Raw genomic sequence first — 24,018 nt, 5'->3', positions numbered from 1 at the left:
TGAATGATGTAAATGCCCCATATGACCAATTGTAAGAAATGAACTGAACAACTATACTTGCATAATTTCCCCTGAAAAAGGATAAAGATTGTTTTGAATTTTTCTAGGATGTAAACAAGATTGTACGTGAATCTGGTGTTGTTTGGTGAGCATCATACACAGAGTGGGTGATATTACTCTAACATTATCTTTAACAATCCACTAGAGGGAGCAAAATCCATGTCTTAAATCTCTGCCTCACTCATACCCAGTCTCTGATAGTACCTATCATTAGTGTTAAATCACAGTATTTTAAATCTCCTTAAAGCACAATTGGCTTTTATTTTTCCCAAGATGAAGCAGTAAAATTCAAATTCATAGATAGTCGTATTAAAGAGAACCATATTTTATTCAGAAACAGACTGTTGCATGTACCAAGGTCACAAAACCATTCACATTTCTCAGATTAATCAGCATATTCTGTTAAAATAGGGCAAGTGGGAGAGATATCTATTGAACAACATACTAATATTTTATTGTAAATTCTCCACACTTTAGAGGTTAATGGGTACAAATACCACATTCGACTACAGAATGACTATTAGCTGACCATTTTTCACTCCAAATTGTATTTTTTGTGTCATTTAGACCTAAAGGCATCTACTGCGAACATCGAGTCCACATATTGAACATTCATACTTTCATGCTCTATGCAGGGCAGCTATGAGAGGAGATTGATGGTTGTTTGACAGCTAAATCCAAATCCAAATCCCTCCCCTGAACCTGGATCTTCTCCAGACAGCCTGTCAAGAACTCAGAGCCGACGACGTCCTCACCCTCACCTGAAAAGTGGAAGTAGAAAACACAAGTGACCTTGTATTGCACTCCAAACTGGTTTCAATGTTATTTATTTTGTTATAAATGTTTTATTGTGTGTTTATTTTCTTTAAACCCTGTCTGCCAATCAAATTCCTCTTTCTGAATATAGGACCTTGAATTTAAAGACGTAAAGACAGCTGTTCAGAAATTATTTAAGATTGAAATTTCATCGCTGTTAAATCTCACCTAAAAGACCTCCAACGGCGAGACGACCTTCTCTCCATGTGGTCAAATAACCGGGGTGGCTCAGTGGACTGATAGATAATGTCTTTGATTGATCTTCATCTTGAAGTGCTTGCAGTAAATCTGTCTGAAAGGTTATCACCAGTCTCTTGAAAGTGTCTCTCATACTGATTTTTTCTCCACCGAAAGTGAGTGTGACCTCCTGCAAATTCAATAAAAAAAAGACAGAAGAAGTAACTTAAGATAAGTCTGTGGATACATTCATAGTGGTCTCCAAACTGTGTGTGTCTGCATGTGTGTATGTCTGATGTGGATTACATGATGCACATGTTCGTGTAAACTAGGAAGCTTCCCTTCCCTTACCCATGAGCAGTTTGCTAGGAATGAGTTGCAAATTCAGTTTGACTCAGATTTATGTTCTTACCTGAGTGTTATTATTGGCCACTAAAGTGAACATCAGCTCTTGCCCAGGAGCCTTGATGCTCAAAATGGTCCCATGCATCTTACTGAAATCTCCCCACAATTCAGTCTTGAACCCATGATCTGCCTCAATGGGGAAAACTGCAGAGGACAAAAGAATACCTCATAAAATGAATAGTATCTGAATACAGATTAAAAGCATATTGCTACTACAGATGCCATGCCTTGCAAGAATGCATTATCCAGGCCTGTTGGAAATCTTGTTATTATATGAAGGAGTGTTGCGCAAGTCTTGTATAATCGAGCCAAATGTTTCCACCTGAGGTGTTGAAAATGGCAAATCCAGTGCCAGGAAAGTAACTGCCAGGTTGGACGTGTTGATAGCAGGGCCAGAGCTCCTCTGCCTCCACCTCCCAGGGGATGGTGAGGTTTAACCAGCTGCCTTCCCGCACACAGCCGTCCATCTGAGGCTCAAACTACGGCAAAGAACGCAACAATGCATTTAGGGGAGTGAACTGCAAAACAAACGGCAAGCTGACGAGCAGGAACATGTGATTGGGTCAGAAATTATCCATAATGATGATTGTTTATGGTTATTTTTCAGTGTAAGAGTTAATTGATTTTAAACACCCGGCATGTGTGTTTTACAAAATAATCCCAAATCATGGTCCACTAACTAGCTTTTATTTTTCAACTTCATGACAAGTGTATGATCATTTTCTGGTTGTTGTTGTTGAAAGTCATTTAAGGAAATGTAGGAACGCATTATATGAAGTAGAATTATGCGCTAGGTGTTACAGGTTGATGACAATTAACCAAATAATTCCAAAATAACTCAAATGAACACACTATACCTGAACAATCATCTTTTCCTTGTTGATCAGGATCCCTCCAACGGCCAGTCGGAGTTCACCTGAAAGGACCTCCTGTTTGGACAGCATGCCCGTGCCCACCACCAGCCTATTGGAGCCGTCCACCTCTAGAATCACAAACTGCTCTTGGTTGCTCACCTCCAGCTTGGTGGCACCAGGAGCACAAGAAGCATTCAGACTAACAGTTATAGCTTTACAGCACATGGTCACTATGTCCAGTATACTGTATGATTATTATTCTGATGTCTATTTTTAGAACATTCTGGGGAAATTTACCTTGTCACTTGATTCATAAAAAAAGTCTAACTACACTGGAAACTTACTGTGTGCCATTTTCCGTCATTGAGCTGGGGGCCGCCTGCCACACTGACGAGGATGCCATTTTTGCTGATCTGCATCAGGGGGATGCCGTCTTTCAGAGACAAAACAAACCAGTCCTCCCCGTTTTTGGTGTCTCCGTAGAAAATGACACCTTCTGGGTCAAATGTCCGTAACTGAAAGGATGACTTGATACTGCAGAAACAGAACAGAATATTCATAGTGTCATGTCTCGTCGAGTTTGTTGAAGTTTTCATGTTGTCCAGTCTTGTCAGTCACTGTCTGTCATGTCACTTCCTGTTTTATTTTGTAACTACCTTTTAATTCTCAATCAATTCCCTGTCTTTGTGTGGTTTCCCGCCATCAGCGTCTGCCTCGCCCCTGTTTGTTTCCACCTGTGCCCACTCACCTCTTGTTTAAATAGTCCTGTCTCCCCTTGTCTTGTGCCAGTTCGTCTTGTAATATCCATGTGAAATGAACCAGCGTGTCAAGCAGTGTTTTTTGGAATAGTTTGTATATCCTCCTCTGAGCGTTTTGACTTTTCTTACCTGTTTTTTTAAGTAAAGTATTTTATTTTACACTTTACATTTGTTTCTGGTGTCGTGCATTTTGAGTCTTCCTTCCCTGTGTCCGAGGTCGTGACAGTACGAACCGACCAAAATATGGACCCAGCGGACGTCTGGGACGATGAACTTTATGACTCCACGTACTTGTTAATTTAAAGTTACGATGAGTGGAGGAAAGCCCCCAGTTGGGAGGTCCCCAACCCATTTTTGGGTTCTCGCCTGGCCCTGGGAGGACCACGGAGTCTCCGGAGGATTTCCAGGCTTCAGAGCAAGGGATTCAGACGGTGGCACATCAACTCTCACACCCCAGCTACTGCTGACGGGCCGCGACAGACTCCAGCAGTATTGATGGGCCAATGAAGCTTTTGTGAAGCACTGAACCACTTCAGCCAATTGTTTCAAAAATGGGTTCATTACTTGAAGCTTCAGGTACAGTGACCTCTGCTGGCGAAGTACAAGGCTGCAGTGGATTTAAAGTATCTTTGCCTTGAAAATTCTTTGGCGCACACATCTAAGACTGAATATCATGTTCTATTTAAAAATAAAGATTGATGATTGTGTGTAATGTTATTGAGAAGAGTGCTGGGAAAAAAATGTAGGCTTTTGCGGTTATAAAGTGTTGAGGCGCTCAAATTCAAAACTGTCTCAATCTGTCAGAATCGAAACAAGGCAATGCCAGAGAATCACCTGATTGGACCGCGAAGCAGTCCGGTGATTCATTCAGGCAATGAAGCAGTTACTGCATTGGACGTCATATGTCACGTGATTTGAAGCAAGCTTCGAAGCAGTGGTTCTATGGAATTGTAGTTCATGGTTTGAAGCATGTATTGAAGCTTCAGTATCACACTGCCATCACTATCCAGCAGTTCCTGCTCCTGTTCTGGACCCTGATGCCGGACCGCTGCAGACCCCAGTTCTTCCAGCCCGGCCTCTCGAGACCCCAGTGCTCCCCTCGCCTCTCGAGACCCCCGTGTTCCACCTGACTCTCGAGACCCCCGTGTTCCCACTGACTCTCGACACCCCTGTGTTCCCCCTGACTCTCGAGACCCCAGTGACTCCGGCCTCCTGCTATGCCTACATTTCCCTCGGGATGAATAAAGTATCTATCTATCTATCTGACTCTCGAGACCCCCGTGTTCCCACTGACTCTCGACACCCCTGTGTTCCCCCTGACTCTCGAGACCCCAGTGACTCCGGCCTCCTGCTATGCCTACATTTCCCTCGGGATGAATAAAGTATCTATCTATCTATCTGACTCTCGAGACCCCCGTGTTCCCACTGACTCTCGAGACCCCCGTGTTCCCCCTGACTCTCGACACCCCCGTGTTCCCCCTGACTCTCGAGACCCCAGTGACTCCGGCCTCCTGCAATGCCCCCTCTGGCCTCCTGCTCGGCCTCCCCCGTCCAGCTACCCCATTCTTAGTTCCCTGGCCATGTTTGCCCCCTTGGTAGTTTTACCTTTTGCCTTGTTTCATATTTTTGTAAGCTTTTTTTTAATGAAGCTCTCCTTTTTGTTAATCACCTCGTCTGCCGCTCTTCATTTGGTTCATCACCTTTTCTCCAACGTGACACATAGAAGATAAAGACGATTCTCCCCATTACTTTTTGTATGCCGGCTTTTTAAATCTTAATGCTGACCAACAATATTTTGTCTTACATTTTACTTAGACTAGTGCCACTGACTGAGGGGTAACAAGCAGTGGTAGTTAGGGGCCTACAGTTGGAGAAAGGTTACATATTGAAGGGTTATATAATATTTATGTTTCCAGAAATAAGGAGGCCAGGATCAACAATGTTCCAGCGGGCGTAGATTTCCCAACTGTGCTTGCTTCTCCCCAAAGTGCTTCTACTGACAGTTTTCTGCAAAATTTGAACTTGCTTACAGGCCTTTTTTGCCTCCTTCACCTCAGATTTTCAGTTAGCGGTTTGAGGTGGAGCCTTCAGCAGTGGTTTGCTTCTGATGACGTACCTTCTGATCTCACTGAAGTTTACCGTTGTGTGGATCAGTGGCCTCCAGATGTCTCTGTCCTGGCCAAGGTAGACAGTAGCCCCGCCTGACACTTCTTTCTGGAAGACACAATGTTCAGAAGGTACTCATTTAACATGAAATCATTCCCTTAGCCCTTTTTTCTTGCACAGTTCATATTCATTAAACCTTGCTTTTGTATTTTCTTGTCAGCTATCTTGATTGGTTAATAATTAAAACCATATTAATCTGTTAATGGTGTTTGTTTAGTTATTGATTCAACTTAAAAAGTTAATTAATCTTTTAACAAGGGAAGTGCAAGTGGTAATGAAGTGCAAAATCAATGTGAAGTCATTGACAAGAGAGCCATATGGCATCCAACTACAGTATATCAATATATAATAGCTATAATAAAACCTAATGGAAAGAAATCCTTCAATGGGGTAAAAACAGCAGGTGTTGTGGATATGGCACTGATTTGTCCTTCCACAAACTGAACAAAGTCCCAAGTCTAAATAATTATTTTTAGGGCATGCCAGGAAACCCGTCTTTAACTGGCATCTAAACATATTTGTTGACTGGTTAATAATAGGCTTTTGTTTCTCCAAAAACCTTTAAAACATAGAATGAATATTAAAAAGTATTACAATATATAACATTTTTTATGTGACCTTTTCAAAATTTGACAGTAAGCCAAAAAAATAAAACACATCATAGAAACCATTCATGCTCAGAGATTTAGGGACTTTTTTAAAGCAGCAAAATGCACATATCATTTTTATATCATATTTATATTAGGATTTCCGCTCTATTTTGTGATATGGCTGAATGGGTACACATACTCTTCAGACTATCAGATAGAGATTATTAAGAGCATTTAAACACAACAAACACACATACCAGTGCACCACTCATTCCTAGCATTATAATGGTGGCATTGCATGTGAACTTACCTTACCCCGTCCGTTCCCCTGACCCTCAACTCCCCATCCAAGCAGAGTGATGCTCAAAGTGAGAAGCAGTCCATCTGCCATAGCTTTCCAAAATATGGCCATCCTTCGGTGCATTCACCCACCCAGGCCTCCCCGTGTGCAGTCTCCTTAGTCTTTGGGTGGTCTGCTCACGCCAAGCTACCCTGAGGTGTGCGTGGTGAGACGAGGAGCAAAGAGACTCTGCAACAGTGTGTGAAGCGGGGGTGTGTGCGGGCACACTGTCCTGTGGTCCAGAGGGCAAATTTGCCATGGTCAATGCAGGTTATCGATCCCCGGGAAGATGTGCTTCATGGCTGCATGGTTGAGACTTTTGCTAAGATGTAGGATGAAAGTCACAGACTGGGAAGCAGGCGAACATAGGACAGAGGAAAGAAAGTGTAGAGTGAAAGGCAGAAAACAAAGTCAGTTAGAAGCAGATAATAATATAAGAAATAATTCCAAAAACCTCCCTAAAGTGGGAATTTCCGCCTGTAAATCTGTGGCGATTTATGTAGAGTGGACACTGCAGGCCGGGTTAGTGACCGAAGCCATGACTGATTTGTGTTTACCCATTACACAGGAACCACTGCTGACTTATGACTCAGTGTGTGTTGAAGAGTGAGGAGAGAGAGAGAGATTAGAGGGGAACTCGACTAAAGTCACTAAAGTATTTAAAAAAAATCTTTTGCTGGCTTAATTCCGGTGATACAGTCTCCTTCTAGGAAGGCTGTGATAACTGGGGAATACTTGGAAAAGTCCAAAACACACACACACACACACACACACACACACACACACACAAAGTACCAATCAGTAAACAATCTGTTTTTGTCATCTTGATGTCTTAGAAGGAAAAGCACAGGTGTAAACAATAATGTTAATGATGGCTGCATTCCATTTAGCTGGTAAGTTTCAGTGTCAGTGTCTTGTGCATGCCAGCCCATAGAGAGGCAAAGCCCCTCCTCTTCCTCTGTCCCCCATGGGACCTTATTTCGAAAATAAGTATGTACCGTAGTTAATACTGCCCACACTGCGGTGACACCTCCCTGAGGCAATGAATGCCCTTTTTTGTTTTTGATAAATTTACTTAATTTCTGAAATTATTTCATTCATATTTTGTTTTCAATTCATCTCTGACATCATATTTTGAGAGTGCAAAGACGAGTGAATCACCAAGCCGACTGTTTCTGTTCAAACCACTGAGTGTCACTAGAGGGAAAGTGCTCATTCAAGGATGGTAAGAAATAAGCTTCCTGACAAGAGGAGAAGCTGTAACCAGCCTCTGCCTCTGACTGGGCTTGAGTAGATAATGAGGACATAATGTATTTTAAATAAATATATATTTAGAATAATAAAAACAAAAACAAATGGGTGATATGGTTAATATTACATTTTTTTAAAACACACCAGAGAAGGAATTACCAAAGATACCAAAAAACTATTCACCAGTGGAAGAAGTTAATAAAGTAAGACTGAATGATAGAAGTATTAACCAATGGACCATGTGCCTAAGTAGTAAATGTAAAGGATGACCCATTCACTAAATGTTAAATGTACATTTCAGTGGAGAATTTGCAGTGAGGATCAAACAATGTGAAAACAGGCTTCCGCCAACTTTAAGCACATGGTTCATATTAAGAACTCTAGATCAACTTTTTAAAGATTAATTAAGACTTCATTAAAAAAAACAAAAAAACATGAGTCCAGATGTTTTTGGATTTCATTGGGTCATCAGGTTAATACTTTATTTTTGTTTGATTGCAGCAAAGAGAAAGAAAGGGAGACAGAAACAAGGGGAGAGAGAGAGAGAGAGAGAGAGAGAGAGAGAGAACAGGAAGAATGTTGGAAAAGGAGACTACAGACTTTGGGAGAGCTGTGGCTACAAGCCTTTGTATCAAATCTAAAGACAAAGTCATCAGGCAACATTAAAACATCTTTTAAAAATAACATTAACATATTTTGTGGGCTCTATATGGCACAGTATTACCCTAGACATGTACACAATACCAAAACAGTTTAGCCACACCCCTACGTCTATGAACAGCTTCATAGCAAACAAAGCCATGAAATCCATCTCCAAATCATACTATCATTTCTCAAGAAAACGTTCAGTTGCTATTCAAATTTCTTATGCCATAACAAGGCACCTTAACAGTTGAAATCTGGCAGATCAACATCTTACTATAGATAATTATTTAAATATCAAAGCAGAGGCACATTCATTTAAACTAAAACATACAGTGAATAGTTGTATATTACCACCAGATTCCAGTCCAGTCACTACAATACGTCGATTTGCATGCTTTTGGTCTGTATGATAACCATGATGGCAAACTATGGCATAAGAAATGGTCCAAAAACACAAACATGTCAATCTACAGGAATGGCTTGAGATAGTGTATTGGAGACAGTAAGGCTTTTTTTTACACTGAAACTAACCCACAGAAAAGTGTCAAAAACCAAAAAATAAAAAGTGGCCCATATACTGCCAAGGGATATGCTGCTCAGGCAGGTTTATTTTGGTTTTCATATTCGCGCAGTCACTCACTCTCGTACACAAAACACGTACGTACGGCTACCCGCAAAAGGCTTGTAACCACACCCAAGGGGATGCTTGTGCACCCCCTGCAGTCGGTCACAATGTGTTTTAACACTCCTGTCTGATCCAAAAGGTGCCCCAGTACCATCACACACACACACATGCACACACACCGAAACATATGTACTTCATTCAGAGGTGTGCAAGTGTATGCTTGAGGGAAGAGGGAGAATAAAACAGCTCCTAAATAGTGACTGTGAGACGTAAATGTGGCCCCAATTTTTTATGTAATCGTCTACAATGAATAAAAAAATAATATTAACAGAGCTATGGAAGATGAAAGAGCCAGAAAATAACAAAGGAAACGGAAACAAAAGCTGTGTGCACAATGCCAGATCTGCTGAGGATATAAACGGTTAGGAAGCAAGTGATGCTCATGCTTTGTGGATACAGAACCCAAGTTTACTGACATGTTCCTAGGACTACTGTATATATGCATACCAGACGTTATACGGTTTTTAACAGGTTATTTGTGTCAAATCAGAAACAAAAAGAAACTGAAACCAACTCTACCATTAATGCAGCTGTACTTCATTAACCTCATGACTAAATTTACATTCATATGTTTTAAGTTTACTCCCCCTTTTCACTGAAGCCATTTCCATCTGGTAAGAGGGCTAAACAACATAAACAACAACATAGTTTAACAAAACAAACATATAGAGATAACATTACATGTAACAAAAAGGCCCCAGGAGGGCACCTGGGGAGTTTCGGCCACCGCTTTGGCTGCTAAGTTCAGCCTTTTCCTATCTTTTATTAAATGACAGGGTAGGAGGGGAAATAGTTCAAGCTATTTCCAACCCCCCCTCAGTTGGGGAGCAGGAAGTTGTTTTGTTCCCAAAGTCATTTCTGTGGGTCCTTCTGATTCAGAGTCCAACAGTTTTGTGCCCATATATTTCTTTTCCTATACAGAAATAACTCAATACCCTGAATCCATTTTTCTTTTTCCTTCCTTGCTGTCACTTTCTTCTTCCCGTCTTAGGAAATGGAGCCTTTTCCTCTTCCAATCAAAGAGGAAAAAGCTACGCAAGATGAAGGCTGACTGGTTTTTATTCTTTCCTTTTTTTTACGTGAAGGAAATGAGATGAAAAACGGAAGTGCAATGGTCTACCAGCCTTTAATTCTTACCCAGTGGCCAGCTACATATCCCAAGCAGCTACAAGTGACCCCTTTAAGTGACCACTACTTTTCTATTTTGTGCACATAAGGTATAAACTATGGTGAATGCTATACAGATCCTACAGTGCCATCTGGCCGCCAAGTCACCAGGTTAGTTGAGACATTAGAAGCTCAGATGATCTGTCATTGTCATAGACTCGCATCCAGTCATAGCATTGACTTCTTAATGATTTGGATATGAAGAATCACTTCTAAATGCACTTCTACATATTGACCTACAGCAGCTATTCCAACTAGAGAAGGAATGCTGTGCGAGGCTCACACGGAATGATCTAGGCATTCACACACACACACACACACACACACACACACACACACACACACACACACACACACACACACACACACACACACACACACACACACACACACACACACACACACACACACACACCTGCTTAAGCCCACCCACTTCTGCATGCACACATCTCTACATACAGGTGCATGTACATGCTCATATACATCTTTCATGGACAATTTAACATACAGGATACACCTGAATTCTCATTCATTCATAGAAACATATGCAAGGTTCGAGTTTCTTAATGCTCCACCTTCAACTGTGTCGAGCAAGGACTCTTCTGTTTCATCCCTTATCCTTGCTCACACAAGCCTTCCTGAAGAGCGTTTATCCTTGTTATGCAGTGACTATAAAGGGAAGCAGACTGAACTAATTTTTCACACAACACACACCCTGTTAGCAGTTCTTATTCTTATAGATAATATAGAGTCAGAGAGGAAGATTAATCAAGCTCTAGAACTACGATACACTACAGCAAGAAAGGAGAGACACGGAGAAAGGTGAGCAAGAGAAGAGTAAAGAGAGGGGAGTATTGATACGTCACTATAATATCGGCCCCTCTCCCTGTTTCTTTGCTCCTTCTCCTCCCTTCAACCTACTCCTGATTTAATGCCTAGCTCTGATCTCTACTGAATAAAAGAGAGGCAGGGGTACTGTGCGAGTGTACTCAGTGACCCAGTGAGCACGCACCCCTCCCGCTCCCATCCTTAAACAGGCCAGGCTGTCCCCATTGAAATATATTCCTTATAGTGCTTCTGTGTCCTACGGTTTGCTGCTGCTGCTGTCTCGTTGCTTCTTGCTGCTGCTGCTGCTGCTGCTGTAGAGGCTAGGATTTGCCACAAGCGAGTGAGGGGCTGCGCTCATATAGGGCCCAGCAGCGGCTGAGTAGTTGAAGATGGCAGGGAGGAAAGGCATAGGCTCCACCTTGTCCCCGCCAGGTGCCATCATATTCAGAGCCACAGGAAGAGCAGCCAGGTTATAAGGGTAGGCCAGCAGCTGTGGCCCATAGAGCAGCTGGTAAGGGTCCGGATAAAATGGCAGCTTAGCCAAGTCCATGCCACTAGGGACCATAATCTTTCCCAGTGGGCCAAAGGGAAGAGCTCCAGCAGGATAAGAGGACATGAGTAGGTTTTCCTCCTGCTTCTTACCAGAGTGGTAGCTGTCCGGCACAAAAAGGGGTAGGGGATAATTATGGGCATGGTATCCCACGAGGGTGGCCTCCGCCTGCTGGGAATCTCTGGAAGAAACAATATCGTGGTGCTCCGGCTCAGGTGGTTGGGGGGCTCGGGGGAGAAGCAGAGCATGAGCAGAGGGGCGGTCACCGGCACCAGCTGCTCCAGTGGGCAGTGCGAGCCTGTCGAGTCCTTGTGAACTGGAGTGAACCTGGCGGTTGGCTTGAGCTAACAGGCCAATAGTTGAGGGGGACCGGCAGGGGGACCTGGGAGTGTGCCTGTGTGAGGAGGATCCATTCATAGTGGTTTGAGTGGGAATATGCTGGGGGGACGGCACAGGGCTCAAGGGCTCCTCTTTAGGGACCAACAGAGAAATCTGGTCCTGTGGGATGTGTGCAACTCTACTTATTTGATGGGCCCTCTCTATCTCTTTCTTTCTCTCTTTCACCATTTCTTTGTCCCTCTCCCTTTCTCTCTGTCTCTCCAGCTCCCTCTCTTTCTCTCGTTGCCTCTCTATTTCCCTCTCTCTAGCCAGAATAGAGGACATGGTAAGGTCTTGTGCTTCATTGGGAGAGGGACTCCTGGACAGGGATTGAACTCTGAGATCTTGGACCCGAGGTGGCTCCTCATAACCTACATGTACAAACATACCACTCCCGCCCTGCCTCTCTCTGTCCATAATGACCCCATCCCGTTTCATGAATCCCCCCTCAGAGCTGAGAGCTGTTGTCATGGAAACAGGAGGAACAGCAGTGGTTATTCTGGTCTGTGACGTCATGGGCACATTTGGAGAGGTGTTGGTGGATGCCATGATGTGCACAGGGCTGGGTATTCTGTGGATCTGGCTGTCTAGGCTCTTTTTGCTGGGGGTGCGGTAGTCCAGACATTCAGGTCCATTCATGACAAGCACACTTTGGAGAGTAGAGGGTGCGGCAAGGGTGAATTTAGTGGGTGTAAGGTTAACTGGGCTTTTTAATGAAGGTTCTGCAATTTGTGTGCTAGGCTCTTTCTCTAGAACTGGATGTGTGAGCTCTGTCAGTTCAGGTTTGTCAGTGGATTCTGACATCTGATGTTCATCTGTCAATTCACTAAGATGGTCTTCATGCTGCTGTGATGTCACAAAGTCAGCACTGATGGGCGGGTCGGGTGTTGAATAGCTGATAACTGAAACAGAGAGAGCACTGGGAGCCTGGCCTTTTTCAATCTCCAGGTCTCTGCAAACAGTGTTAACAACTGTCTCTGTTGTTTTTGGCTTTGAGTCTTTATCTTCCGTTTCTCTCTCTGGGGAACTGCTTAACTCATGGCGTCGGATATGGCGAGTTAGTGCAGAAGAGGTCTTGCACACTTTATGACACTGTGGACAGGTGTGTCGTGATAGTGCTCTTCTGCTTAGGCGACTTGGACTAGAATTCCTCCCTGCTAAGCCTAATTGCCCCCCTTTTTCTTCATCGTACTTTGCAATATCTGGCACAGATTCAACTTGTTCAGCAAGTTCCACTTTTGGGGGTACAGAGGGTGCCTCAAATGGCTTGGGATGCTGGGCTCTCTGGTGGTCCTCCAACTTGTCCCTTGAGGGGAAAGTGGCACGGCAGAAGAGGCATACAAACTCCAGCAGATGGTTCAGCTCGTGTTTGTCTCGCTTCCTGGGGCTTGAGAACCAGCGTCCGCATGTACCACACTCTGCTGCATTCCCATTAGTCCAAGGCCGCCTCTTTATTCCCATAGGAGCCACTGAGGTAGACACAGGAGGCTTTAGAGATTGCAGAGGAGAAGTGGAAACCTCATCACGGGCCTCCTTAACTTGTTCTTCTGCGTCTTTGTTTTTCTCCTTGGGAGGGGCAGAGAGATAATCTTTCCTTTCCCCCTCTCCCTTGACTCTGTTAGCTTTTGACAGTTTTTTGGCCTTCTCAATCTTCCCATCCTCTCCCAAGTCTTGTGATTTCTCCGTTTCTTTATTCACATGGTTCTTGAGTCTGTCTGACCTCCTCTTCAACCGGATGGAGCGCTTGAACTTCAGTTTCCTCTGCCAGCTCTTGACCCTCTGTAGATGTGCTTGGGCCTTTTTCTTAGGCTTGTAGGAGTAGTAAGGCCGCCATAAATTATCCTCTGTGTCATGGTCACTATCCTGGTCACGCACCTCCCGACGGAAGTAGTACTCCCTCACCTCATCGGGGGATTTAGAGCTCTTTTGCTCGGCCTCCTGCTCACGATCTCGTCTTTCCTTTTCACCCTCTTCTTCCAGGCTGACTCTGCGGTGGAGGCGGTGTTTATGGTGATGGTGATGGGAGTGTGAGTGCCGTGTTTCCTTGGCTTCCCGCACAGATGATGATTCACCTCGTTTGGTTTTAGGAGGAGAAAGGCTCTTGTCTCTCCTAAGGTCTGTCTCAGAGATGCTGCGCTTCACTATGGCTTCCTCACCAATACGTACAGTAATCTGGCACAGTGGCCCTGCCTCTTTGACCTGTGACCCTACTGATGCTGACAGTGCCTTTGAGTTAGAGATGTCACTCTTGCTGTGGGATTTGCGTGATTTGTGAAATAATCTGCCTGTCTCTGCACCCTGTCTACCTCTTGAGCTCTCCTCTGTGGTATCTGAACTGTCTCTTGACCTCTTTCTATGGTTATCTGCACTATCCCTCTGCCTTTTAATTGACCTGGGAATTCCCTTGTGTGAAGTCTGACTGTTGCAGGTTTCAGGAGATGGGCTGCTCATTGGGCTTTTTTCACTTCCAGAGGTGACCTGGTTGCTATGCACAATGACAGAGGATGACACTGCTGTCCCATGAACTATGACAGAGGGTTTTGTATGGCCGTATGTTATCACAGAAGGCATGCTTGTTTCTGTACCTCTATCAGTCTTGGGAGTTTTGGTTTTGTTGCTACTAGACATTTTGAAGCTGCCACTGCCTCTCCCCTGCTCTAACTCTAGGGCCTCACTCTCATGTTTTCTAACGTGGGGCATGTCCGCTTGGGGGAGGGGTGTTATTTCGGAGAGGTCCCCATGCTCAGCAGACACAGAAACAGGGAAGCCATCAGGGAAGTCATCTGGGTCAGGCTTTACACTCTGACGGTGGGCCCCACTGATGAGGCTTTGTAGGTCCCCAGGGCCCAGAGTACAGCCCAGGCCAGGCAGGGAGAGGGAAGGTGTTTCAGTTGGTGGCAGGGGCAGGCCATTATGCAAACTGTCACTGTAAGTCTTGTAGGGTCTCTTCTGGGAGCGCATGGGGAGAAGGCGGTAGAGCTTGAGGGCGTTAGCTTTCTGCTTATAACCCCCATTAGCTGTCTTTTCGCTGGAGATGAGGCTGGGATTGATCCCATGAATGGTCTTCTGGTGGGTTTTGAGATTGTAGTAGGTGGCGAAGGCGTCCCAGCAGAAGATGCACTGGTAGCGGCGTTCTCCTGTGTGCCACACCTCATGCTTTGTGCGGTACTCAGCCAGGGCAAAGACCTTGTCGCAGAAATGGCACGGATATTTGCGGCGCCATGAGTGTACATTGGAGTGACGCTTCAGGCTGGATAGGGTCATGTAGGAACGTTCACACACAGAGCAGAAGTAAATGACATTGCCATCTACCACCTTCACAAAATGGTGCTCATCACCCGCTAGTAGCTCTGCGGCTGCTGCATCATCACCTTGGATACGTGCCAGGAGGCTCCGAGCTTTCTTCCCTGGCCGCGCCTTACCAAGGTCTGATTGTCCCACAATCACTCCCCCCTCCACTCTCACCTCACCCTCCTCCAGCGGCTCCTCCTTTGGCTGCACAGTGAGAGAAGGAGGGCCCAGGCTGTTGGAGGGAAGGCCTGGCACTCTGCAGGAGGTCTCATGGGATTGCAGTCTCTTGCTGTGGATGAAGACTTTGCCACAAAAGCGGCAACTGAGGGCGCGGCTGCCACGATGCAGCCGCATGTGGACTGTCAGGGAGGCGGCCGAACTGAAAAGCCGATGGCACACCCCGCAAATCAGCTCAGGCTTTAGGTCGTCGGTAGGGGAATAGGAGGACGAGTGAGGGGGTGCGGTAAGATCCTCAGATGGGGGAGGAGGAGGTGGTGGTAAGGGGGGAGGGAGGTGGAGGGTGGGTGGGTGAAGACTTGGTCCATGAGGGCTTCCCACTTTCCCAGCTGGTCTTTTCTCTCTCCTCTCTGTATCCCCACCTCTCTGATAGGCTGACGTGCCCAGACTAAAGAGAATCTGGGCCGTTTGAGAGGGTGAGGCTGTACCGTTGGCCACCCTGTGCCTCTCATCCCATCCATCACCACAACAGCCACCTGAAGACCCGCTCGAGGATCTTGGGGGCGACCTGTGAAACTGAGTCTCTGGATTGAGTTTGGAGCACTTAAGGGGAGGCGGGGATTTTATATCTTTCCGACTAAGTGCATGAACAGTCATGGGAGATGAGGAGGAGGAAGGCGAAGAGGACGGAGAGCTGTCGTGCCTCGGGGGCTTAAAAGGTCTGTGCTTTACATCCATGGTAGCATCCAGTTTCCACAGCGACCCCTCGTCTGAGCTCTTAGAGGAAGGCCGCCTTCGATGAGGGGAGGACGAGGACGAGGAAGAGCTACGACAGTGGTTTGGAGAGGTCAGGGAAGCTGGAAGAGGGGCGGCACTAAGTGGAAAGCTTAGAGTGATTTTTGCATTTTTAGGTCCATCAGCCATGTCCTCCAGCCTGTCCTCCATCATGGCCTCTGCCCGGCCTCCGTGCCTTTTACCCTTCATCTCCAACTTCTCAGCTTCCCCTTCCTCTTCTTCAGAATGAGAGGCCACTCCAAGACAGTGGACTCGTTTGTATAGCCCTTCAATCTTACTTGAGCCACAGAAATTGACAGGCAGGTGTAACGTCGAGGAGGCCCCAACTGGGTGAAAGGCGTCGACAGCCACTAATGACAGCGGCGGGGAAGACAAAGTTGACGACCGCTGACTCTGTTGGCACGTGGTGTCCTTAGTTGCAGTATGTGTGATGTTGCAGAAGGGAGTTAGCCCAGCAGCCAGGTGTTGTTCACTCAGAGGTGACTGAATAAGGCCCGCGTGGTGGGGGTCCCACACCTTTTCACCGGACACCATGACCAGCCCCCGAAATCTGAAAGAGAAATCAGATAGTATGCATTAGAATTATAAACATCCTCAGAGAAATGTACAACACCTACATTTACATCGACATAAAGCAAATAATTAACATTACACCCAAAGCTTTCGCAGTAGCAGTCATGACGCTTGTGGAACACATTTGAGAAACGGAAAAGAAAACTGAATGCCCCAGCAATGCTGAACTCCAACGGCTCAGCCAGGAATGGTGAAAGGAGGGAGAGGGTAGGGGGAAGGAATGAATCTGCGGCAGTGCTGGTTTAGATTTCAGCGTGCCACAACCAAGCCTTTAGAAAGGCATTCCAGAGATCCATCTCTCTCGGCTGTGACACAACATTCCCTATGCCTAATTGAAAGGTGTTCAGATTTAATCAAGATTCCCTCAGAATAGAGTGTTAGATCCATGGCCTCAACGCACGTAAAAATAGTCCCACTCTCTTGCTATTTGAGCAAAGAGCCTTGTTAGCCATTCCTGGCAGTGGCTAGTGTTTGCCGGCCATGACTCTAACCATTTATTTGTGAAGGCAAAGACGGGAGGGAAGGAAAGAGGGGAAGAGGAGAAGGGAGGGAGATTACATGCATGTGCACTGAGAAGGGGTGTTTTTCCGCCCTCTGCATCCGGTACAATCTCAGCTAAGCTGTAGAAGATGAGCGACAGGGTATTCTCATTTCCATTCTAATTCGACTGCCAGGGTGGTGGATGCAGTCCTGCTATGAATTCTCCATACATAAGATTACTGCAGATTCTCGCGCAAGAGGCAATTTGCTGTTATTACTTATTCAAAACGGGTCCATTTATTTTGGTCTGCAGATTGGGGAGACGAACAGAGACAGTATAAGGCCATAATGATGCGACGAGAAGAAAAATCCTCAGTCATGCTTTTCTGCCTGCGTTTCAAGCAGCAAAGCAGCCAGGAAGGCAGACCGCTGTAAAATTCCACAGGCAGCCCTGAACAGGCAGAAACTAGGTCAGCACTGTTATTGCAGAGAGAAGAGGAGGGAGGGAGAGAGAGCGAGAGAGAGAGAGAGAGAGAGAGAGAGAGAGAGAGCGAGAGAGAGAGAGAGAGAGAGAGAGAGAGGGTGAGGATGAAGGAGAGCGAAAGGGTGATAGAAAAAGGGAGAGCGAGAAAGAAGCTGAGGGTTAGGGAGAGAGCAAGAGACTGAGAGAAGGAGAGAGGAAGAGGAAGGAGGGGGGGTTTTGAAACAGGAACAGTCAGACACACTGCACTGTCAGACAGACAGGAGCCCAGGCAAACACTCTCACACACACACACACACACAACAGCAACAAGCAGATAGAGAAACATATAACCACGCACATGCACATGCACATGCACATGCACATGCACATGCACATGCACATGCACTCACACAAACAAACATGCATGTGTACACAGCACTGTACATACACTCATACACGCCCACAGGCAAGACAGACAGGCATAAACAAAGTAGTTCAACAACGATGGGCCTACTTGTAAATCACATTCAAAACCAAAAGGTGAATCTGAGAGCAACATGGCACTGAGATGAGGGTGAAATTAAGTACGGTCAACAACAGAAAAACAGAAGTGTCTATTAATGACGTACTTGTACATGCTTTTTTCTTGTAGGGTTGTTAGGATGCACAACCCTGTCTCGCCAGACTTGCCATATTCTGTTGCTCTGTATTGACACAGGCCTTCATTGTCACTCACATTTGCTGAGCAATAGATGTTGTGCAGGAAATCCCTGTAGCGCCAGTCTGCTACAAGTGGGCGGACACACAGAGACAGTGCTAAGGCAAAAAAAAATTCACCATCTCATCTGAAGCTTGCGCCGCGGACAGGAAAATGCGTATGACGCCCCCTCGCTCTTTTTCTTTATCTCCCTGTGACGCACACAGCCGCTGCACAAGCAGAGCCTGCACGACACGCCATCTGACTGTGACAGGCAGCTTTAAAATGCCTTCAATGTACTGGGATCACTCGTACGCACCGAAATGTGTACACAAACGCATGGGACATGCGGGAAAAACACTTTTATCTCTTTTATTATTTGTGCAGATGATCAGACACACACACACACACACACACACACACACACACACACACACACACACACACACACACATGCTTATGTACGACTCACAAACAAGCACACAAACAAATGTGACCATGAATGTGGCAAGGACCCTAAAGCGAAATCAAAATAAAACAGCAACCCTGTCCCCACACCTCTCTGCAACAGGATGTTCTGCACAAACAAACATGTTGGTCAGAAGTGTTCTTTTATTTACGCTTGTGGCACTACTAAACCGCATAGCACGAACAGGTTTCTCAGCTGGTGAGGGACAAATGACTAACTGGACTCACAAAAACATAAAGCACACACCAAACGTTGGCTTTGGTGTAATGACAAAAGCTCTTAGGGAACAAAGGCCTACTTTTAGTTATGCACAGATTCAATGTGCATCCCATATCAAATGCCAAATGGGAAGTAAACACTATTGTTTTTTTAATTCTGGGAATTTTGTTCTTTTAAGTTGAAATCATTGGAAATGGCACAACAGCGCTGTTTGGCTTGATACTACTAACAAACCATCTACTGCTTGAATTTTGGGACCAATTCAAAAGAGCACAAGTTTCACTATTTGACTCTAACTATTCATGTTCTTACCATTAGCATCTGAAAAGCATGGATAACTTTATGACCTTGGAAACCATTAGTTAGTAATCCACTGAGTTCCAACGGTCAATCAGTCACGAGGAACATCACTGCTAAAGTGGCCTTGCATAACGGCAGGACGGCAGAGGAGTTTAGCCGGTACGCCGGCTCAAGGCATTGAACCAGCCGTTGAGCAATCCGTTTATTCCACACTGAAACGGGTTCTTGTGCTGACAGACAAATAACTGTTAGGATTAAATTACCATGCTTGTTCTTTTGTTTTTTGTTTTTTTGCCATCTTCCATCTCAAAAGGAAATTCCTCAAAAATTCTAACCACAAGTTTTGGGATAACACGCAGCTCAAACTAATACTTAATGTTGGCTCAAAATAAACAGTTTGAAACTATTTGGTCCAGTACTTTTTTTTTATTTTATAAATGAGGATTACAAATCTGATCACAGGAAATTACATTTTAATACTGTTTTAGTGCCACTTCATATCATTTGACATTTCAATATGAATGTAAACAGCAAACATTTGTAGAGAACCCTCATTAAAAACACCTTTAATAGAACACAGCTGAAACGATCGAGTCATCTTTGCTCGTCATTGTGCTCACCGCTATATATGAACACATAAACGTTGCTAACCGCACGGGGCAAGAAAAAACGGGGGTCAGGCGACAGGCTGTAAATGAGCCACAGTTGAGAGATGGTCTAAACCACTGTATTTTGAGATGAAATTGACAGTGAGCACACCCCAAATGTTGGTAATACTCCCTTATTACACAGGGAAACTGTGTGTTCACAAAGCTACAGTACCCTTACAGAGTACAGCGGCGCCTGAAGAGCTGAACCAGGAAGTTGGTCTGTAATTTGCGTATTTCTTCTTCGCACTTTCTTTTCTCTGTCACCGCATTCAGGGTGCGATGTTATATTTGTTACGGCGATGTGCTGTCATCATACGTGTGTCTGTGTGTGTGTGTGTGTGTTAAGGGTGGGGGTGGGGGGCAGGAGAGTGCCTGCGACGCAGAATGTGGGGGGGCCTCGGTGTTCCAGCCGGTGAGCCAGCGGCGAGTAGCATGTGGAAAGAGGAAGGTGTCGTTGGGCTTTCTCCCCAGTGAGGGGCAGCCAGAGGGGCCCAACAATCGGAGCAGCAGTTGGTCTGTGAAGAGGAGGGTGTGTGTGTGTGTGTGTGTGTGCGCATGAGGGTGTGTGTGGGTGGATAGGGGGGCATCGTTAGCAAGAACAGCTACTGAACTCTCCACAACCCCCCGGCCAAGAGAGCGTGGTGGAGCCGGACAGATGGGATAGAGGGAGGGCGGAGGTAAGGGAAGTTGGTATGGGGAGTGGTTGAGCGGAGGTGGTAGTAGTGGTTGTGGTGGCGGGAGCGGTGGGGTAGGGGTAACTTCAAACATGTCGCGGCTAAGTTCACATTTCATGGTTTCCTTGTCTTTCAGATCCCCCTCAGCATGACTGACCCCATCTCCTCCCCCCCCCCCTCACGTGTAAACTGTTGTATGGCGGTGTTTTCTTCGCATGCCGCTCCACGCACCAGCGAACCTGCCCATGTCTAAAACGCCATACTCTCCACGCTCTGTTAGCGCTCAGCCCAGCACGTAATTCCCATAATTCTGCTCGCTACAACAGAATCATAGGAGGCATTCGGAAACAGTAAGGCCGAAAGAGTACCTCTGGAGAGCAGTAACACTACACCGGTGACCTTTTTGAAGTAATTTTCCCCAAAATCATTTTCAATTTCACACACGGATCCCTGTTGAAGGGGGTGTGAAAGCCCCCTTTTAGAGCTCTCAGTCTCAAACAACCAAGACACATTTGAGTATTAGCAAGGCTGAGCCAGAGCGGCACCATAAACTGGCAGGTTGTAGAAGTTGAAGCGCGGCACCAGTTTCTTTGAATGCATCCCCATCCCTTATGTTTGTGGCATTTAAAAATAAAATAAAAACCTGCACAAGCGAACAAAGCCAACCAACTCGGTCTTGCAATGTGCAAGACTTGTACGTTATACGATACTGCAATTCGTTATCCCAGTACTTGTACTCTGTGCAATGACAATAAAGTAGAATCTGATCTGATGTCAGCACTTTTATGCTCAGGGTAGAACAAGACAAATACAGCAGACATGATTTATCTTCCGTGTGACCCAAACACAAATGACCAAAACAAAAAAGGCGGCCACCGCTATGACAACATCGTCTTTGTGGCACCACAGTGCAACGAGAAACTACACTTCCTATTGTCTGACCTATGACCCCTTACCCTGGTGGCAGCGTGGATCATATATTCCATACATTGAGCACAGGGGCTTGGCATCCATGGAAACCAGGAATGCGGAGTAGTTGGCAGCAGATGCTGTGTTGTTTTGGGGGAAAGAAAAAGTAAGGCTTCGGGCAGCAACAACGGGGTTGCTGACATCAATATGCCCTCTGCTGTTCTACGAGAGACAACCTCCAGCAAAACAACAGGCTGGTAAAATGGAGGACAAACTGGGCGGCCCATGACTGAAATAAGAGACAGTACCAGTCGGTGGAACTAGAGATGTTTACCATCGCCTACATGCAAGTTTTTCTTCCCCTAAAACACTTCCTCTGATGTTGGTAGTAACTTGAGGAGGAGGATTGGGAGACTGGCCCACCATGTTAAGACCCTAACAACAAATCTATATCTGTTCTGACGTGTGTGTGTGTGTGTGTACGTGTGTGTGTCCCCGTCAGCGGTGCATCACAAAGACGCAAGAGGCTTCGATAAATTAAAAGTTTCATCACAATCACAAAACGAGTCATCGCTCTTGAAAAAGAACTGCGTGGTGCGCCAGCAACAGAGGGGAGGATGAGGGAGACGAGGCCTGTTACTGGCACACACACACACACGCACACGCGCACACGCACACACACACACACACACACACACACACACACATAACAGATCCAGTAGAGGCGCGCGCACACACACATAAATACGCGTCCACATACACAGACTCCATAAATACGCACACTAACAGACACTCACACCCCAACACGCACGATTTAATAAAAACCTTTTCCTCCTCTTCATGCGCAGAACAACCACCACAGCAGCAGCAGAGTGAAGCAGAAAAACAAGCAGGAAAACAACAGAATTCAGCCTCTCTTCCTCTTATTCTCTCTGGCTGTCTCTCAGGAAGGCAAGCATACAAGAGAACGTACCTCGGAAAACCTCCTGCTGCATCTCTGCTGCGATGTGTTCTCTCCCCTCACACTCCCTCTCTCCCTCCCCCTTGGTCTGTGTATGCGCACGTCTGAGTGTGTGTGAGCAAGAGAGGGAGAGAGAGAGAGAGAGAGAGAGAGAGTGAGTGCAGGGAGAGGCGGCGCACACACACATGCATACATACACACACACATACAGGCAGCAGTGTGTGAAGACAGAGGGCAGGAGCGATTCTCACACTCGAACTTGCTTGCTCTCTCTCACTCACTCCCCTTTTCTTGCTCTCTCCCTCCTCTCTCACTCCAGTTTTTGCCTCTGACACTCGATTCTTAGTGTTTTTGCTCTTTTTTTCCAGCAAGTGAATCTCCCCCTCTGCCCCCCCCCCCCCCCCCCCTCCCAACCAAACCCCCACTGAATCCAATCTTCTTTTTATTTGGAAGTGTTGTTCCCTCTCTCCTTTTCTCTCTACACACACTCATGCACACACACACACACACACGCGCGCACACACACACACACACACAGCTTTATATACACAAAGCCCAGCGATAGGGAGAGGGAGGGAGAGGCAGAGGGAGACAGAGTGGGAGAGCAAGCAAGCAAGAGGACGCCATTTAAGCAGTTTGTTACGAGCACTGCAAGTCCCTAAAATGGCTGAAAACAAACAGGAACCACGCCAACTCAAAAAACCTGGGCACAAGGACGGACCGACAGACACACAGACAGGGACTGAGAGGAGAGTGAGTCAGAGAGACAGCGACAAAGGGAGACAGAGAGAGGACAAACTGGCAGCAGTCGAATGCGGATGGGAGCACTGTGTGAAGCAAGTGAAGTTGAGGGGGAAATGGAGGCATTAAAGGAGCACTCTAGAGATATAGAAGTGCACTTCCATAAAGTTTAAGGACTTACGAGAGGCAGGTTTCAAAAAGAAGGCCGAAGGCAGAGGCCGAGATGTCCTGACTTAAAGTCTCCAGTAAGGGTCAAGGCTCCAAAAACGCTGGATCCTACATTTCCCATGATGCAACTTGATAGCGTCTTTCACCGGACTCTCCGACCCTGTGTAAAAAAACAAAAAAAAAAACAACACATCCAGCCACAATGACAACTTTGGAAAGCTATCTGCGTGTAACCGTTTTGCAATGGCACCTGTCGCTGCGATTGGCTTAAAGAAATACAAACAACCCAGAGCTTCCTCTGACTCGGTCTGGCTATGACTGCAGCGACCATATTTGTACACATTCGACTGACCGACACGGTGGGATGCTAGATGACGTTGCCTTTGGTTGCGGGAAAGGTTGAGTCAGACACGTATCACACGTCTGCAAACTGCAGATACAAATGCATGGGCATAGGGTATGCACGTTTTGTTTTTTGCCTGAGCCCGTTGCCAATGTGCCAACACGATGGTCCCACAAATGGTTGGAGAACACATTGGTATACAACACATTGGTATACAACCTGTTTTCACAGGCTGAGTAGGTGACCAGTAAACTGATCTTCAAATGTAAAATCAGTGGAGTGCTTCTTTGACAGAGAAAAGGGGGGGCGGGACACCCTTCGATTGTCCCGCAGCTAAAAGGGATCAAGTGCTATCAGTGATGATGCTGGACTTGTCAATTAAACTGCTTTTAGGTCAGCGTGTGTGATTCTGACACATGTGGCTAAACTAAAAACGAC

At 45.9% G+C, this 24,018-nt stretch overlaps 2 protein-coding genes across 5 annotated transcripts; both read right to left on the bottom strand.

Annotated features, from left to right (window-relative positions):
- Positions 1 to 364: 364 nt before the first annotated feature.
- LOC115023861 (sex hormone-binding globulin-like) lies at positions 365 to 7,735 on the bottom strand. Its single transcript, XM_029455172.1, has 8 exons — positions 6,137 to 7,735; positions 5,187 to 5,284; positions 2,657 to 2,846; positions 2,316 to 2,477; positions 1,781 to 1,937; positions 1,466 to 1,602; positions 1,045 to 1,243; positions 365 to 821 (listed from the first exon to the last, which is right to left on the bottom strand). The coding sequence occupies exons 1-8, from the start codon at positions 6,248 to 6,250 to the stop codon at positions 688 to 690; spliced, it is 1,191 nt and encodes a 396-aa protein (XP_029311032.1). The 5' UTR covers positions 6,251 to 7,735; the 3' UTR covers positions 365 to 687.
- A 129-nt stretch (positions 7,736 to 7,864) lies between these two features.
- zbtb4 (zinc finger and BTB domain containing 4) lies at positions 7,865 to 23,419 on the bottom strand. Of its 4 annotated transcripts, none has more exons than XM_029455170.1 (2): positions 23,251 to 23,419; positions 7,865 to 16,483 (listed from the first exon to the last, which is right to left on the bottom strand). In XM_029455170.1, the coding sequence occupies exon 2, from the start codon at positions 16,465 to 16,467 to the stop codon at positions 10,999 to 11,001; it is 5,469 nt and encodes a 1,822-aa protein (XP_029311030.1). In that variant the 5' UTR covers positions 16,468 to 16,483; positions 23,251 to 23,419; the 3' UTR covers positions 7,865 to 10,998. The 4 variants fall into 4 exon arrangements, with proteins under 4 accessions (XP_029311030.1, XP_029311029.1, XP_029311031.1 ...); XM_029455169.1 differs by lacking the exon at positions 23,251 to 23,419 and adding an exon at positions 22,341 to 22,473; XM_029455171.1 differs by lacking the exon at positions 23,251 to 23,419 and adding an exon at positions 18,186 to 18,206.
- Between the last annotated feature and the right edge of the window lie 599 nt (positions 23,420 to 24,018).

This window comes from Cottoperca gobio, chromosome 18 (assembly GCF_900634415.1).
Source record: "Cottoperca gobio chromosome 18, fCotGob3.1, whole genome shotgun sequence".
Classification (NCBI taxonomy): domain Eukaryota; kingdom Metazoa; phylum Chordata; class Actinopteri; order Perciformes; family Bovichtidae; genus Cottoperca; species Cottoperca gobio.
Note: the sequence above shows the minus strand (reverse complement) of the source record. Positions and strands in the feature narration are given on the sequence as shown.

Excerpts from the sequence above, each read along its gene's own strand:
- LOC115023861 (XM_029455172.1), bottom strand. The coding sequence starts at position 6,250 with ATGCACCGAAGGATGGCCATATTTTGGAAAGCTATGGCAGATGGACTG. Across the intron at positions 1,603-1,780 it reads TGCCATTTTCAACACCTCAG|TTTTCCCCATTGAGGCAGAT; the intron begins GTGGAAACATTT and ends TGTCCTCTGCAG. Across the intron at positions 1,244-1,465 it reads TGGCCAATAATAACACTCAG|GAGGTCACACTCACTTTCGG; the intron begins GTAAGAACATAA and ends TTGAATTTGCAG.